The 18,038-nt window shown below is 31.7% G+C and overlaps 4 protein-coding genes across 5 annotated transcripts; 3 read left to right on the forward strand and 1 right to left on the reverse strand.

The window, feature by feature from the left end:
* The first annotated feature begins 1,282 nt into the window (after window positions 1-1,282).
* Window positions 1,283-2,627, forward strand: LOC105775973 (glucan endo-1,3-beta-glucosidase 12). The gene has a single exon (XM_012598454.2). The coding sequence runs from the start codon at window positions 1,325-1,327 to the stop codon at window positions 2,447-2,449; it is 1,125 nt and encodes a 374-aa protein (XP_012453908.1). The 5' UTR covers window positions 1,283-1,324; the 3' UTR covers window positions 2,450-2,627.
* Window positions 2,628-3,857: 1,230 nt separating this feature from the next.
* Window positions 3,858-5,836, reverse strand: LOC105778148 (uncharacterized protein At2g39920). Of its 2 annotated transcripts, none has more exons than XM_012601773.2 (4): window positions 5,626-5,836; window positions 4,902-5,053; window positions 4,241-4,823; window positions 3,858-4,136 (listed from the first exon to the last, which is right to left on the reverse strand). In XM_012601773.2, exons 2-4 carry the CDS (start codon window positions 4,969-4,971, stop codon window positions 3,911-3,913), a joined length of 879 nt encoding a protein of 292 aa, XP_012457227.1. In that variant the 5' UTR covers window positions 4,972-5,053; window positions 5,626-5,836; the 3' UTR covers window positions 3,858-3,910. The 2 variants fall into 2 exon arrangements, with proteins under 2 accessions (XP_012457227.1, XP_012457228.1); XM_012601774.2 differs by having other exon boundaries at window positions 4,902-5,056.
* Window positions 5,837-9,905: 4,069 nt separating this feature from the next.
* Window positions 9,906-13,260, forward strand: LOC105777922 (sedoheptulose-1,7-bisphosphatase, chloroplastic). The gene is made up of 8 exons (XM_012601444.2): window positions 9,906-10,089; window positions 10,210-10,332; window positions 10,414-10,599; window positions 11,250-11,331; window positions 11,409-11,630; window positions 11,701-11,801; window positions 12,647-12,718; window positions 12,832-13,260. The coding sequence occupies exons 1-8, from the start codon at window positions 9,976-9,978 to the stop codon at window positions 13,111-13,113; spliced, it is 1,182 nt and encodes a 393-aa protein (XP_012456898.1). The 5' UTR covers window positions 9,906-9,975; the 3' UTR covers window positions 13,114-13,260.
* A 966-nt stretch (window positions 13,261-14,226) lies between these two features.
* Window positions 14,227-14,946, forward strand: LOC105775722 (uncharacterized). The gene is made up of 2 exons (XM_052622565.1): window positions 14,227-14,367; window positions 14,440-14,946. Exons 1-2 carry the CDS (start codon window positions 14,227-14,229, stop codon window positions 14,944-14,946), a joined length of 648 nt encoding a protein of 215 aa, XP_052478525.1.
* Window positions 14,947-18,038: the final 3,092 nt, after the last annotated feature.

An 18,038-nucleotide genomic window follows, 5' to 3' on the forward strand; every position in this document is an offset into this window, starting at 1 on the left:
TGCTCTGTCAGGATACTTTTCTAGATTTTTTTAATAGATATTTGGAAAATTCTACTAACTTAAAATTTAAAAACAAATATGCATGATTAATTAAGGCTTGCTATTTGTAAGCATCAAAAAGGAAGCTCTAGACAAATTATGGTGGGCTAGATCTCCTCTTCATTGTCTTGGAGGTTATTTATAAATAAGGTAGTGTACAAATGGTGTTAATTTGGTAGATACACCATTAGGTCATCATTATGAGATGTATGGGGTGGATGTCTTCAATGAGATGAAAATATCTGTGATGGGATATATCCTATCATTCGTTCTAATTTAGAGTACGAAGCAATTGATCCCATGTGAGATTTGGTGACTAAACGAATCATGTTCTTAATAGAAGATCGAGTGCCTACAGGAGTGGATGGTTAACTTTCTTGAGCAGTTGCCTTTCGCTTGTTCGTTCGGCTAGCAGGTACAGGGAATGAGACTTCGAGTAGCAGTTAAAAAAATGTCATGTCTCATTTATTTATTTTTTTAAATATCAATTAAACACATTAGACATATATCTTAACCCGATTTATGGAGTTAAAGGATTTTACCATCTATATTTTTTTAAAAAAAAGGCTTGATGTAAAATTTGACATTTAATGTTTACATCAATTTTCAATTTGGCCTCCAAACTTTTAAAAAGAGTCAGATTTAATCATTAACCTTTTAAAAAAGAAAGTCAAATTACTCTTTTTTAATGATATTGACTAAAACATTAAATTTTTAAATATGGTAGTTTATGTAATAGTCCACATATATTTCGTGCTAATTTATTTATGAACTTTTATAATTTATAAATTATTTGTTGACATAACACATGAGACAGATAGTACTATGTCAACACGAATTGCATGTGAATTTTCACGCCAACATTGATAAAAATTTGATGCTTTAGTTAGTATTTCAGTTAAAAACGATTTGACTATTAAAAAAATTAATTAAATTGATAAAAAGAGAGCCCATATCTTGGCCCAAATTAACCAACGCTAGCCCATAGACAGATCCATAATTTTCATAAGATCCAAACTCACACAGGCTAAATCCTAATAGTATTGGATCCGAACCCAAATACATCAATAAAAGGACGGTTCAGATTAAAAATTAAAATACAGCTTTCCGCAGTCAATCATCGCCTAAAGATGACTAAACTTTCCCGCCTAAAGTAACGAACACCTTAAACTGTCACTACTTAACTAACTCTCGCTTTCTCTTTCACTTTTAAAGTCTTTCACTTCCATTTTCTATTTTTTTTCCTCCCAAACAAACAGAGAAAAGAAAAGAAGCTCTCAAAACAATGCCTTCTTTTCTCTTCATTTCCCTCCTACTTTCCTTCATCCACTTCAGTTTTTCACTTCCTTCAATCGGAGTCACTTACTCCACCACCACTACCACCGCATCACCACCGCCGGATAAGATCTCCGCTACCATCTCCACCCTCAAGATCCCCAACGTCCGTCTCCCAGACGCTGACCCTTCTCTAATCAAAGCCTTTGCATTCACCAACACTTCCCTTTTCCTCTCAATCCCAAACCCTCTTCTCCCCGCCGTCGCCGCTAACCGTTCCCTTGCTCTCCGTTGGCTTTACCGTCACGTCCTCCCTTTTTACCCTCGATCCAAAATCACCCTCATTTCCGTCGGAAACGCCGTCCTTGATTCCGTCGCGGAACAAGATTTCACCCCTTATTTGCTCCCGGCAATGAGGAACCTCCATTTAGCTCTCCATGAACTAGGTATCAAAAAAATCCCCGTCTCCACCACTTTCTCCTTTTTTTCCACCATCACCACCGCTTTCCCACCTTCCTCCGCCGAATTCCAACAACCCGCCGGCGACCTTATCATAAAACCTTTACTCCAATTCTTGGAAGAAACCAACTCATCTTTCTTGATCAATCTCTACCCTTACAATCTTTACCGTCTCAACAGCGAAATCCCAGTCGGATTCGCCTTGTTTCAAGACTACCCTTTCAATTTCCGAGACGATTTAGTCACCGGAGTCCGATACTTCAACCTCTTCGACATGATGGCGGATTCCGTTTTAACAGCAATGGCGGTAATGGGGTACGAAAGTGTTCCGGTAATCGTAGCGGAAACCGGTTGGCCGAGCGGTGGAGGTGAAGCCGGGGAAGTCGAAGCGAATGAAGCGTACGCCGAGATGTATTTGAAAGGATTGGTAAGGCATTTGAAATCAGGGGTGGGTACACCATTGAAGAAAGATGGGGTAGCAGAGGTATATGTTTATGAATTGATGGATCATGAAGGAGGTAATAATGATAACAATAAAGTAAAAGGGAGGAAATGGGGGATTTTAACAGAGAATATGACTAGGAAATTCAATGTAGAGATTTCTAGTGGGGTTAAAAACTATGGCTTAATGGGGATTTTCTTGTTTTTGATTGCTATTTTCTATGCTTTTCCTTAGATTTTTTTCATCTTTTTCTACGGGGGGGTTTTTTTTTATGTACATTTCTGCATGACTTTATCATCTTATGATGATGTGCTTGAATGTAAACGAGACTCTAGTTTTGTTCTTCATATTACTATTTCTTGTTTAAGTTTGAACTTTGGGTCTTTTCTTATGTGTCATTCTAGCTTTTTGCCATGATGATTTTCATTCTAGCTAATGGTGGATGAGTTTTTGTTTAGCTCTTTCTAGTCTTATGTTCATTCTAGATTTAGTCTTTGATGATATATGATTTTCATAGACATCATTTTACTTTAATTTAATTCTGTTGATTAAGTATTAGTTCGATTGGTATTAACATTGTTATCAATATAGTAGGACATAGGTTCGAGTGCGTTAAAGTTTATCAATTTGAAATGCCTTGATTAAATAGAATAATAGCAATTTTGATCTTTAACAAATTATCAATAGTTCAAAGTTCTTTTAAAATAAAATTTTTAGCTTTAATAATTTGATTTCGTCCTCCAATACCAAAATTTTAACTTCGCCCTTGATTTGGACCTACAAATAATACCATAAAATTAAAAGATTAAATCATGCTAAATTGAATTAGATGATTGTTATGGTAATTAAAGTAAAAGATTAAATTTCAAATTTCAAAGGGACTAAAATTATAATTAAACTATTTGTTTATATGGTTAATTGAAAGTTTAATTTAAAAGATTAATATTTAGTCCATTGATAATGTAATTTTTTTATTTCACAAGTAATCTTAAAAATTGTCATGTGTTTTTTTTTATTTTTAATTTATTATTATACCTTTATAGGACACTCGTCAATCTTTAATTTTAGTTATGGAGTCTAAAAATTCTACGGATAATTTACCAAATATTATTCCATTTAAAAAATGCAAATTAATGAACAATAGCATAGATGAAGTTGATGGGTCAAATTTTGGGTTAGAATCGAGGTTACTTTTAAGGCTTGAGGAGGAGTTATCGGTAGATGTGTTCATAGGCTGGGTTGGGCCAAGTTCAAGCCGAGCCTAAATATGATATTAACACATTTTATGCTTAGCCAAGATAAATTCGGCTCGAAATATGAATCTAAAATTTTACCCAATCTCACTTATATTTGTAAATGACTAACCAAAGCCCATTTTAGGCCTGCCCATATTAATTTTTAAATAAAATTTAAAAATAATTTATATATTTTTTATTTATCTAAATTTTGTATATAGTCATCTTAACTCGAGTCCAACCCACATTTTAAATGAACTTAATTTATTTTTTGCTCAATCTCATTATTTGGGCTTAATATTTTTGTCTAAACCTTTTAAAATTTTATCCGAGCATTCGAGTCTAGGTGAATAACTCAGCCTATAAACAAATCTAATTATGAGTAGAAGTATTAACATATCATAAAATTGAAAACGAATTGAACTAGTCGGTCATTGAAAAACCTAAGGACGATCCAAATCTAATTTTCGATTTGTACAAGCCCATGGATCCTGCTTTCATAGTTATTTTCAAAATTATAATACAGAGGATTTGGAAGCTTAAAAAGCTGAATTCCTAATGACAACCCCATTAAAGCATCCATTTGACTGCTAATCACACTCATTATTTCATTACCTTGTTCCTTCATTTCAGTTCTTCGTCTACAAAAATACTCCCTTGTTTCCATTTCCATTTCTAAATCCGACCTGCAAACAGAATTTTCCAGGAAAATTCAATGCATGGATGATTCCCACAAAAAAAAAAAAATTCAAAGAAAATAAGAACTGTTTTTAGTTGTTTTTTTTTTTACCTCATAATCAATGAAGACCAACCACTAAATCCTAAAGAATTAAGGTGTTTAGTGGTAACATGTCGTTGTTTCTCATGTTTTCTTGATAAGAGAATCAATAACCATCCTCTAGAATGAAGTTTCGTGTACGATTCGAGTATCCGTCGGACGCTTGGATCCGACACAAGGATGTTGTCGATGTCTATTAACACTGCATCCGTTCGATTTTTCGACGGTGAAACAGTATCGAAAAAGTTTTCGATCATACGCATTACGAAATCCAAGTCTCTTGTGTATCCTCCTGTTTCGATGTACTGAACGGCGAGGTTCCTACAGAGCGGAGGGACGTTGTCGGGTTTAAGGCCGTTGAGCTCACCGTGGAGGGCGAGAATCTCACAGTAATGGTGATTATCGTTGGCTTTATCGATCGTCGCCACGACTCCTTTGCTTTTATTCTCGCATGATTGCAACATTACCGCTAATGAAACTACTGAAGTTACTAACACGACACCGATGGTTACTAAACCGGCGATGAAGATCGTTGCGGCGAAAGATGTCATGTAGAATCCAGACTCGGAGACGTAACGGCTTCCCATCTCGGTTCCTAGTTAAACAATTGCAAGCAAGATATACTTAAAAGCATCGGTATTCAGGTATAAGAACTCAAGTAGCGACATATTACCGGTGTCTCCCCTGCTTAAAAGACTCTGAGCGGAGAATTCGCGTTCCATTTGATGGCCGTAAGCCGACATAGTGGTTCGATTTAGCTCGATAACACGGCGGCACTGCGAATATCTCTTGGTTCAGATTCCTTCCAAATCATAGAAGGGTCACCTGCTACAACAAATGTCCTTCGCTTCATTGCCATATTTTTAGGCACAAAAATTATCATGGAGACCATTTAATATTATTTAGATTGCATTTTACTCCCATTTAATTTTTAATACAAGAATCTTCGTAATACTTTTATGTAGAAGAAGAATAACTAAATAAGGTGATTTTTGGTGTCTAACACTATATAATTTAAATATAGGTAAAAATATTACCCTCGAATAACGTGAGAATCTCGAGAAAAATTTAACATACCTATGTCTGAAACTAACACTCAAATCCTGAAATCGGAGTTTATTCTCATCATGTTTCAAATGTTATAATTCAGACAAGTAATATTGGTAGAAAATGAAACCTATCCAGCCTCAATAGATATATCTCAAATCGAAAATGATCCGAAATTGAAATAACTCGAAAAATTGTTATAATTCAAATTGATTCGATCCGAAACTAATCCGAAAAACCCAATTCATCTTTTAATCTTTTAAGACATGGCAAAAGAACAAAACAAAAATCCATAAATAAGCACCAGTAACCATAAAACAAAGGAGAAAAAAACTATATCTGAAACAAACCTTAAAGGAAGGCAAAACCCAGAGAGAGACAGAAGGTGAGAGAGAGGCATCTGAAGAAGTGGGGGTAATAGTTGTAAGAAAATCAAACATTAAAAGTTCAGAACTGAACTAAAAGACCAAAAAATAGAAGAAAGTAAATGAAAAACTTCCTTTCTCGTGGAGAAACTTCCTTTTTTTTTTTTGGCACTTCGTAAATGATGATAGCCAATGGCCATTTTTTGCAAAAATGATTAAATTCAAATGAATTTAGACTTTATTTTGTCCAGATATATTTTAGATCAGTATTTATGTTTTTTATTATTATCTATTTTAGTACTTGAATTTGACAACTAGATTCATTTTGGTCCCTAAATTTAGAAAAAAAAAATGATGTGATATTCTGAAATTGTTTCATATCATCATTTGAAAATAAAAAAAAAATTGACAATTTTAAAATGTCACATACAATGTTTTAATAGCTGGACCAATCAGACCACTAGTTCCCGATTCAATCAGTTTTATCCATTCAATTGCTAAATCAACAATAATTGACTAAGTAATTAAAAATTCATAATTTTCTTTTGAAAATTTATTAAGTTGGTTCAACTTGTTTCCGAATCAATCGGTTCAATCCCTTATTTGGGTCAATATTGGTTGGTTCTTGGTCAATTCGGTTGACCTACCAATCCAGTTATGTTCCAAAAACATCGATCATAATATCAAATCTTGATGGAATCCAAGTTCATGTACCAAAATTGACCTAGTTATTAAGTTCAGGGACAAAAAAGTTATATTATCCCTTCATAAAAGAACTAAATTGCTGGACGGTGTCCAAGTTCGAAGATTAATATATATAAAAATGTTAAAGGATCAAATTGTGAAAAGTTCCCAAATTCAAGAACTAAATGTTATTATTATTTAATCCGAAAATATCATTTATGGGGCCCAGCACCTTAATCATGCACCCACCAATAATGTTGGAAAGAAGCCATATTGGTGATATTTGTTTGGTAGTCAAATTGATTCTCAATCTAGTTGGAAAGATTCAGCATTTATATCCTTTAAGATATAACAGCGAATATCTAATAATTTGTGTATATAAAGGATTTTTTTAGTCATACCCTTTCCGATTTCGAGACGAGAATATTCGACTTTTTGGGTTGATTTGATTATTCTTTTATTAATTTACTTATCATAATTTAAAAAAAGTATTAAAAAATCAAAGCTCAAAACTCAATATAACTGATCTAACTTAACCGACTTTAATTATTGAGCTTAAATAATATATATTTATTTCATATCATTAATATATTATAAATAGTTAAAAATATATTAAATTAAGTCAATTTTTCGATCGGATAATTTGAAAATTTAAAAACCGATAATTGACTAAAATAATCGCCCAAACTGAACCCATAATAGAAAAAAAAAATCCACACAAACCGCCCAAACTAAAACCGACTGAACCGCTTGAGTTGGGTTTCTCAGTTGTAACCAAAAATTACTCTCCCCTATTGCTTTAGGATAGTTACTAAAATAATTGAAATTTACCCGGAACTTGTTTGTATAAAGGATTTTTCTGATGATGTTATCTCGAAAAGATGGGTTGTTTAAGTAATTCCCAAACCTTCAATAAAATCATTTGGGGTGGGTTTGGATGGGCGATTGGGTGTGGTGCGGTGCGGTGCGTTTAATTTACTTTTTGTCTCAGTATCTAATCTCACCGCCACCGCTGTTTTTACACTAACCGCAGGTAAACGCACCACCCATCCAAACTCACCCTTAATCTTTCATGACCACCCTTCCCCTGAGGTGAAGCCATGAATTTTAGTATTGAAATGTGAAAATAAAATTATAAAATTTTGGGAAACTAGAATTTTACTTAAAAAGAACTTAGATTAAATTATGAATAAAGGTAAGGGATTAAAAGTGTTATTATCTAATTTAATCAAAAGGGGTAGAAAAAGAGTAAGACTTGTTAAGTGAATGGGTTGACTTTGTTTTGGATAGGGTTAACTCCAGCTAAGTTAATTTAAATAATAATTTTTTTGGTTTATTTGAGTTTATATAGTTTTATATTTGGGTCATTTAAATTTGCTAATTGGTTCAGTTTAACTTATTTCTTCAAGTTTTACTTTTTAGTATTTTTATATTCGTTTTAGATTCATGTTCAGGGTTCATAATTATCTCTTTCAACCATGTTGTCTTCCAAACTCGAACCCCATTATTTAAATTATTTTAGTTCATATAATTTAGGTTTAAAATCATTTTAGATTCAATTTATCTCGAATACATATCATTTTAAATTTGATTTTTTATAATTTAAATAATTTTTTAATTTAAGTTGAATGGATTCGAGTTTAGATTCTGATAGGGTGGATAAATCTATTTTGAACAAGAGGTCGAGGACATGAATTTTCTTGGCTTTTCTTAGGTAAACCCTAATCCCAAAACCCAATCAAATTGGGTACTACTTTTTGGGTTCAATTTTTTTTTTGTTGTTGCTCAAATTTATGATTGAAGCCTAAATAAAAATTTAGTGACTTCCAAAAACTAAAAAAAAAAAATTGAACTTAAAATATATTATAAGTCTTTGTATTTTTTTATAAATTTAAAATTTAGTCATTAAATTTTTATTTTGAAAAATTTAATTATTTTATTTTTCGGATTATAAAATTTAAGTTTAACTATTAACATCATTTTGCTAAATACTACAAAGTGAAATTTTTTAGTTTAAAATGTCACACCAATAAATTTAACAAAAAATAAAAAATAAAATTGAACCTGAATTTTGAAATCTAAAAAGTAGAGAAAGTAAATTCTGAAAATAAAAATATAGGGACTAAAATTTGAATTTGTGAAGAGTACAAGGACCTATTTCATATTTTAACCTAAAACTAAAATACAAATCATCCATTAAGTGAAGGTTTAATATCACCTACACCTATAATCCAACTTAATTTTCAACTAATTTGGTAAAAATCAAAGAAACTAAGATTAAATAGAACTCTAATGTGATACTGTCTATATACAGTTGAACATCACAAATTAAGATTGAGTTTGATACCATAATATCAAAGTTAGGTTAAAATATGTTGTTAGTCCTTGTACTTTTATAAAATTTTAGATTTAGTCACTCCATTTTAAAAGTTAAAAATTAAATCATCTTACTTTTTTAATTTAAAAACCACAGTCCAATCATTAATACAGGTAATATTTAGTCACTACATTTTAAACGTTAAAAAAATTAAATCGTCTTACTTTTTCTAACCCGGTCCTGAACTTTTTTAGGTCCATATTAGTCTCAAAATTTGGCAAATTTTTCCAATTTGGTCCCAAATCTTGAATTTTGTCAAGTATGATGATGTCGCATTCCGAGATTGTGCCACATGATCACCAAATTGGAAAAAAAAAGTTGCTGAGTTCCAAAATTAATGTGGATGAAAAAATATTCAAGGACCAAGGTGAAAAGAATTACTAAATTCAAGGACTAAATGTTGATTTATCCCTTAAAAAGTTAAAAAAAAAAAAGAGAGGGCACATTGTACAATGAATGAAGAAAATGGTGATGTAAGTGTGGTCCTGCCCATGCTAACATCCTTACATATGCAGAAACAATCAGTAAATTTAGCCTTCCCTTCTCCAAGTTGCAAAGCCCTTAGCCACTTAGCACCAATTTATAAAACCGAATAGAAGGTTGAACCAGTTAAATTATTGGTTTTCAGTTTAATTAGTTTGATTATCGGTTTAATATTAATTAATTAATTAAGAATTATAAAATCGGTTCAACGGATTTAATCGTTGATTTTTACTCAAAGACCGATTCGATCCCTTTATTCGAATCAGTATACTTACCGATTCTTGATTCAATCAATTCAATCTGGTTGTGGCACCCTTTAAGCAATATTTTATCAACACTCAAAGGTCTTCTTCTATCATATATCTTTTCAAATATTGAAACCTCAACTAACCGATATCTTGAAAGTTAGATCGACAGTTGAATTAGTTAAACCATCGATTTCCGTTTCAATTAATTTAATCATCGATCTAATAATAATTAATTAAATAATAAAAGAAGATAAAACATAAAAAAAAAATTATACCAGCTAATTATTCAAACATCACATTTTATCAGCACGCAAAGACAACCTTCCTCTTATCACATCTCTCTCTACAAAAATATAGGAACCTTAGCCACACAATAAATGTGAGATGCTAATTTCACCATAGCCTAACCCAGCCCTTTTTCTCCACCACGTGTCATCACACAATTAACTACTTATCTTCTATCCTACTCATACACCCTCAAAGATTCATATCAAAAGCTTCTTCTCTTTCACAGCTCTAAGGAGAAAACCACCTTTGCCAAACATGGAGACTAGTGTCACGTGCTACGCTCGTGGGATTGTTCTTCCTGGTGTCTCTTCTAAGCACTCCTCGGCATTAGTCTCCCCTCCATCCATATCTCCTTCCTTCAGCTCTAAGGTAGGTACATACATACATACATACATGCATGCATGCATACATACATACATACATACATACATACATATCCATGTATGGTTTGTTTTAATTCACTATATTGGTATATAACATGTATTGCAGAGCCTTAAAACAAGTTCACTATTTGGAGAATCATTAAGGGTTGTTCCAAGGTCATCATTGAAGGTTTCAAAGGCAAAGAACACTACTTCACTAGTGACAAAATGTGAAATTGGAGAGTCTTTGGTAAGTTTAAACATATGTTAAAAATTCTTCGATCGGTCTGTATCGATTTACGAGATTCGATTTTTGGGGTTCTTTTTGTAGGAAGAGTTTCTTACAAAGGCAACAACAGATAAGGCATTGATTAGATTAATGATGTGTATGGGTGAAGCATTAAGAACGATTGCTTTTAAAGTTAGAACAGCATCATGTGGTGGTACTGCTTGTGTTAATTCCTTTGGTGATGAGCAACTCGCTGTTGATCTACTTGCCAACAAGCTTCTTTTTGAGGTACCAAATATGATATATCTTTGGTAAAAAGATTTACAGTACTCAATTTCGAAATTGAGTAAATTTATCCCTCTCAAAAAACTCAATGTAGTTTAATTTCTCGATTTTGAAAGCGAGCAACTATAAGGGCAATTAATCTCAACGTTAATGTCTTCCGTCAATTGTACATAATTTTAATTGGTATAATAACAAATTTAGTCTTCGATATTTACTTTTTTTTTGTCATTTTGGCCTTAGTTCTAAAAAAATTAAATAATTCAGCCTCAACATTTACACATTTACACAAATATTGTGGGAAAAATTTGTTAAATTCAGCCCAAAGTGATAGAATATATAAACTTTGAGAGTTAAATTTGTTATTATATCAATCAAAGCTATATGCAACTGATGGAAAACATTAACGTCGTGATTAATTGTCATTAGTTGGTCACTTTCGAAATTGATAGGGGTTAAATTGCTCTGATTTTTTCGAGAGGGACCAACTTGCTCAATTTTAAAATTGAGAGAAATTAGAGAGGTTTTTTTTTTTTACCTATATCTTTATAGTTTATATATTATATTCTAAGTGTTTGATAAAATTGCAGAGTGTAAGGGATGCCCTTTTATAGAAATTAATGGTATTTTTGTTGTTATAATCCATGATGTTTTAGGCTTTGACATACTCGCACTTTTGCAAATACGCGTGCTCCGAAGAAATTCCAGAGCTTCAAGACATGGGAGGACCTGCTGAAGGTCTGCAAATTTTTTAGTCCCCAATGGTTTAACTGAAACTGTATGTGTGGTCATAAATTTATCTCTATATGAAATAGGTGGATTCAGTGTTGCTTTCGATCCGCTCGATGGTTCCAGCATTGTCGATACAAATTTCACCGTAGGTACCATCTTTGGTGTTTGGCCTGGTGATAAGTTAACCGGTGTAACGGGACGAGACCAAGTGGCTGCCGCGATGGGAATTTTCGGTCCTCGAACAACATATGTTCTCGCACTTAAGGACATCCCTGGCACCCATGAATTCCTCCTCCTTGATGAAGGTAACTTGCATTGCAAGAAACAGCATTTAGTATCAAAATCTGATCTCTAAAATGATGCATTATATATCAGGAAAATGGCAACATGTGAAGGACACTTATGAGATTGGTGAAGGAAAAATGTTCTCCCCTGGAAATTTGAGAGCTACATTTGATAACCCCGAATATGACAAGGTTTGATTATGTTAACTGTCCCGACTTTTCATTTTTCTTGAAGTACATATATGATACATATTTTTTATTCGAAAATAAAAGTTAATTGCACTAGACATCCCCAAACCATATCCTTCATTTTAAATTGGCCTTTAAACTTTAAACATTTTAATTATATTCCCAATCTATTGATGTTGTATCAATCAGGTCTTTCTGTTATTGAAATTGTTTATTTAAAACAGTGAAATGATACATCAAACCTTACGTGGCATGATTTAAAATGAAAATTTTAAAGAAAAATGGATGCTGTAAAAATTTTGGTTTTGAGGTTCTCGAAGCTTTATTGTTCATTCTTTTTGTTTACTTGTCTTTACTTTCAAAATTTTTGTTGCAATGTTCTAATATTATTCTGTAAAATTTTCATTTTAAATTATGTCACATAAAATTTGATCTCTCATTTAATAGTTAAATTAACGATTTTAGTAATGGTAAAGTTGCACTTTGGACCCCCAAAAATGATAAGATTTTAATTTAGCACTTTAAAAAATTATAAAGATATTAGCTAATACAATGATGAAATTGCATTTAGTTCTTATCAAAATTTGTAACTTAATTCCGAACCCCCCCCCGGCAAAAAAAGTTTTCTTTTGGCTTCATCCCTGAGAACCTAATTGATATAACCTTAATAGTTTGGGGATGTATTTAGAATGTTTTAAAGTTTGAGAATCAATTTAGAATGATGATATTAGTTTAGAGATATATTTAGAACATTTTAAAGTTTGGAAATCAATTTGGACTCATGATATTAATTTAGGGATATCTAATGTAATTAACTCTGAAACTAATTTATACACTTTATGAAACAGTTGATCAACTATTATGTAAGAGAGAAATACACATTGAGGTACACTGGTGGAATGGTACCTGATGTCAACCAGGTATTAATATCCCATACCACATTAATTTTCATCATAATTCATAATTTTTTTCATCAAATTTTAATGATTTAATACATCTTTTTTTGGGTTTTTTTTTTTTTTTTACATTAAAGATCATTGTTAAAGAGAAAGGAATATTTACAAATGTGGCCTCGCCATCTGCCAAGGCCAAGCTGAGATTGTTATTTGAGGTAGCACCATTGGGGTTCTTGATTGAGAAAGCTGGTGGTTATAGCAGCGATGGGCAAAAATCGGTGCTCGACAAAGTGATCGAGAACCTCGACGATAGGACTCAAGTCGCGTACGGTTCGAAGAACGAGATTATACGGTTCGAAGAAATGTTATACGGATCGTCGAGGCTTAATGCAGGGGTCCCTGTTGGAGCTACTGCTTAAGCAACAATGTTTTTACTTTTGTTTGCCTTTTCAAGACATTTTGTTTTCGTTGTACCTTAATGATCTCAAACAAAACTTTAAGTACCTTTCATATAAATTTTGTGAAATAGTATATTAAATGAAATGAAATGTTTTGAATTAGGCTAATTGATAGAATAAGCCCTTGACATTTTTAAAAAAAAAAAAGTTAAGTCTCGGCCTCCGAACCTTTTGCATTCAATTGAGTCTCTGAAATGACTATTTACTAACGGGACCATTTGACCAACGTTGATTGTTAATAGACGTCACGTCAGTCAACAAATGTTAATGTGACGATCTATGTCAACGTTGATTACTAGTGTGGTGGTTCCATGCCAATTAAGAAATGAAATGCAAGGATATAAGTTTTGTGAAATAGTGTATAAAATGAAATGAAATGCTTTGAATTAGGCTTATTGCCCTTGAAATTTTAAAAAAATATTTAATTAAGTCCCTCCAAACCTTTTGCTCTTAAATTTGAACTCACAATTTTGACTAATATTAACAGTTAAAAATTAACTACAATGTTGATACGCCTATTAATAGACGCCATGTCAACCAACACATTCTGATGTGATAATTCATGTTATCGTTGATTGCTGAGTGGCAATGACACATCAACAAAAACAAAAATTTTAAAAATAATATTTTAATTTTTTTAAATTAAATATACTGTGAACCTAGACAAATAGTTATCCAAGTTAATTTGAATTTGTATAGTTGTTTGTCTAAATTTATTCTAGAATTATTAAAAACATAAAAAATTATAAAAAAAATAAAAGTTGTCTAGATAAATGGCCTCCGTTAATGACCACATTAGCGTTGTCATTAGTTTCTAACGGTCAACATTAGTCAAAAAAACTTATAAGTCAAAATTGACTAGCAGTGTTTTTTTAAAAAAAAAAAAGTTTGAGGACTTGTTAGACTGAGCCTTTGAATTATGATGCCATTGCAGTGCCAATGCATCTCTCGTTCTTCTAGGAAACTTTCGAATTTCAGGGACAGGTTGAACATCGAAAAAGTACAAGAAATGAAAATCCAATAATAAAAAAAATGAAAATTACTAAGAATTTAAGCATTGGACTTAACTCCCATATGCATAGTCTTATTGTTGATATAATCAAAGGAACATACCAGCCAAAGCTTGACACTATTATAAACATTAGAATTGCAGACTATTACATTACATATACAACATTTTTGGGAATCATAAATCCGAACAACATCGATAACATGGTACGCATCGTGTGTGTGTTTTGCCCTTCGATTCATATCATTACATGATCTCAAGTTTCAACTTTGTTGCAGGCCGTCGAAACAGAGGGAAAGAAGCGTAAATGGCACGGATCGGTGAGTGGGATAGTTGATTCACCCCTTGACAAAGTTTGGACCATTGTTTCTCAATCAAAAAGGTTATCACAATGGATGCCGATGGTGGAGCGGTGCATAGACTTAGTAGGGGACGAAGGTGTTCCTGGGTACGTTCGTCTAGTTTCTGGCTTCATGTTCCCTCAACAAGATGGAGAAAGGTCGTGGATAAAAGAGAGGTTGGTCGCAATGGATTCGACATCACATAGTTATGTGTATAAAATGGAAGCAAGCAATGTGGGATTAGATGGATCTATAAATTCCTTGAAACTTATAGATTATGGAGATGGGTCAACATTGGTCAATTGGTCATTTGAGATTGATCCTTTAGAAGGTACATTGGAGGATAACATCATTGATTATCTTGGATTTCTCTATAAATCTTGTATTAATAGAATCCAAGGTGCCATTGAAGATGCTAACAAGAAAGTGTATGAAACTTGTTGATTAAATAATACTCTATCAAAATTCTCATAAAATTGTATTTTTTTTTTCATTAACTCGAGTTCGAGAGGAGTGTTGGATACAAATATGTGTTCAGCACAATACGTTTCTTTTTTCTTTAAAAGATTTTTCATATATATAGAAGATGATACATATAGTTATAGATGTATAACAATCACTTTTCTATAACATAAATAAGATTATTATAAAGAAGGTTAACTATATTCTCGTATGCATTAACACTAAGTGCTATTGAAGTTGTTAATAACAAGAAATCTATTGAACTTGTTCATCAATTAATGCCCTGTCAATTTCTCATAAAATTGCATGTTTTGGTATAATGTCAAATTTAACTGTTAACATTTATATTTTAGTCAATTTGACTATTATTCTTTTCTTATCAAATTTTTCTCTCAAGTTTTTAAATAGAGTGAAATCGTTTTTTTTTTCTTTTTAATGAAAATGTTGATTAAAACATTAATTTTTTAACGAAATTGGTGTGGCAAGCCACGTGACAATCCATGTATAGTTCATGCTGACATGACACTATTTGTCTCATATGTCACGTAAAAAAATAATTTAAAATTTATAAAAATATTCAAAAAATAAAATATTCAAAAAGTTCAAAAAAAATTAAAAAAAATTAGCATGAAGTAGGTGTGAATTCTCATGCAAACTGCCATGCTTAGAAATTTAACATTTCAATCACTAATTTCATTAAAAAATAGCAATTCAACTCGTTTTGGAAGGTTGGTGGTCAAATTCATTTTTTTTAAGGATTGAAGTCAAATTTAGCTTAAAAAAATAATAAAAACCAAATTGATAAAAATATAAACATTGGGGACTAAACTTGATATTATACCCCATGTTTTTCTAGGAAAACAAAACATGTTTTTCATTAATTTTATGGGTTTTTCTTTTTGAGGTCTGAAATTGTAGGTAAATTCAGTTTTAAGACAAAGCCAAACCCACATGGAATCTTGGGACTCTTACAGGTTTGGGGGGATTGATCTATTTAGGTCAAACAAAATGCTCAAAAAACATGAAAAGTACCAAAACATTCAACCTAAAAATAAATTCATAAATTAATCTATCGAAAGTTATGCACCAACTTATCTAATTCAGTTTCCTCATTAATTCTTTGCATTTTCAATCATGTAAATTTAGTTACTTGCACTCGGGTGTGAATCTTATATAAGGATTAGATCTATCAATTCTATCTGATTCACTCTGATTTAACTATAAAATGTCAAAAACCCGAATCACAAATTAGAATGACCTAAACTCAAAATGACTCGAACTTTAAATTGACCCTAAGCCCAAAATGATCTAAAACTCAATTTACGAATTCACATGATCTAGATTACCTCAATTTGAAACGAATCCAACTTGACCAATTAACAAGTCTGATATGAATATATATTTTAAAGGATTTTTTCAATAGATTCAAATACTCGTACCCGAAAATTAATATGTATTCAACATAATCGAAAATATAATCAAATTTCTGGGTTGTTCATAGAATTTTGTTAGGATGTCAAATGCAAAACATTCTTTCAAAAGAATTAAAAAACTGGAAAGACAATGCATATCCATCTTCATGCAAATGAAATAACTCATTCTTTAAACCTTTTTCTTCATTTTTTAATATTTCTTTTGGTTTTTAGAGTATTTAAATTAACCCTTCATTATCTGCTTACCAAAATTATTAATTTAATCAACTATCAATTCTAGTTGTCTTTAAGGGCAAGGATCCCCAACCAAAGAACATGCATTCACCACCTTTAAAACAAGCTTTAATATTCAATTTGATATTTGAGATTTTTTCAATGTTCAATTTGGTACACAATCTTTTCGTATCCCAATTAAGTACCTATATTTTTTTTATCAGAGTACACACGTCAAACATTCATCAGCCATAAGATGTTGTTTGGTCTGGGTACCAAATTAAAAATTGAAGCCAAACTTAAGTATCAAATGATATATTAATCCGAAATTTTGTTAGTGAGAAAAATGTGGGGTTTACCCAAAAAAAAACAAGAAAAGTAAAAAAATCAATCAAGTTGAAAAAGGAATGAGATTTGAAATCAAAATCCAGGCAAGTTGAGCTGTTACTACAAAGTGTGAAAAAATAAATATAAAAAATATTATTTAAAAAAAACCCACTTTATTAAAATTCTCAAAGTTTCTAGACAGCTGACCAGGCCATTGATTCATCATTTTTGAAAGCCATTTCTCAACTATAAAGATCATCTTTAAACTCTCAACATCACTAACATTTATACACATATATACATATATATGTTTATATAGAGACCATTACCCACCACCATAGTTGGCTATTTCATGCATGTATTTTGTACTCTTCTGGAAGGTCTGCTGATGTATACATATGGGGCCATTGCCAATTATAAGACTCTAAGATGCATTCATGGCAAGGCTATCGATATTCAATGATATTTGTATGTATTGGTATCGATGTATTTTGATAAACGGTTTAGAGTCAATTTTTAAATAATTTTCATACATATAGTCTATTTTTAAATTAAAAATGGATAAAATAAATAAAAAAATTAAAAGTGAATTTAAAAGATCAAAACCTCATATTAACCATTGATACAAGCTGGTGTTGATCGGAACGGGCCGAAACACACTAAAATGACTCTTAAACTATTTGGTATTGGTTTAAAACTAGAACAAGATGTACCGATGTTGTATGGGCTACTATGATTTATTGTGCATACAATAACTTTTATTGATAGATAATTATAAAATGCGAACATATTCAACCTATCAAAATAGAGCAAGTTGTTATTTTATGTCAAAAAAAGTCATTCATATGTGAATTGAGAGGGACTTGAGAAGTATTTTAACCAAAAAATTAGGAAATAGGGCTAAACTTTTTTAGTTTTGATATTGGTAGGGACCTAAAAAGTATTTAAGCCAAAAAAAGTTCGAGGTTGCAGGGGTCAATTTGTCCAATTTCAAAATTGAAACGGACATAAAATGTGCTTAACCCCTAAAATTTTGGGGCGGAGGATGGGGCAGGGCTCAATTTGTCGAATTTTAAAATTGAGAGGGACCTAAAAGGTCTT

This window comes from Gossypium raimondii, chromosome 10 (genome assembly GCF_025698545.1).
Source record: "Gossypium raimondii isolate GPD5lz chromosome 10, ASM2569854v1, whole genome shotgun sequence".
In the NCBI taxonomy this organism is placed as follows: Eukaryota; Viridiplantae; Streptophyta; class Magnoliopsida; order Malvales; family Malvaceae; genus Gossypium; species Gossypium raimondii.

Coding starts and splice junctions, on each gene's coding strand:
- LOC105775973 (XM_012598454.2), top strand. CDS start 1,325: ATGCCTTCTTTTCTCTTCATTTCCCTCCTACTTTCCTTCATCCACTTC.
- LOC105778148 (XM_012601773.2), bottom strand. CDS start 4,971: ATGTCGGCTTACGGCCATCAAATGGAACGCGAATTCTCCGCTCAGAGT. Junction 4,824..4,901: donor TTTAAGCAGGGGAGACACCG/GTAATATGTCGC, acceptor TTGTTTAACTAG/GAACCGAGATGGGAAGCCGT. Junction 4,137..4,240: donor TGGTCTTCATTGATTATGAG/GTAAAAAAAAAA, acceptor TTCTGTTTGCAG/GTCGGATTTAGAAATGGAAA.
- LOC105777922 (XM_012601444.2), top strand. CDS start 9,976: ATGGAGACTAGTGTCACGTGCTACGCTCGTGGGATTGTTCTTCCTGGT. Junction 10,090..10,209: donor CTCCTTCCTTCAGCTCTAAG/GTAGGTACATAC, acceptor CATGTATTGCAG/AGCCTTAAAACAAGTTCACT. Junction 11,631..11,700: donor ATTCCTCCTCCTTGATGAAG/GTAACTTGCATT, acceptor ATTATATATCAG/GAAAATGGCAACATGTGAAG.
- LOC105775722 (XM_052622565.1), top strand. CDS start 14,227: ATGCATAGTCTTATTGTTGATATAATCAAAGGAACATACCAGCCAAAG. Junction 14,368..14,439: donor CGAACAACATCGATAACATG/GTACGCATCGTG, acceptor ACTTTGTTGCAG/GCCGTCGAAACAGAGGGAAA.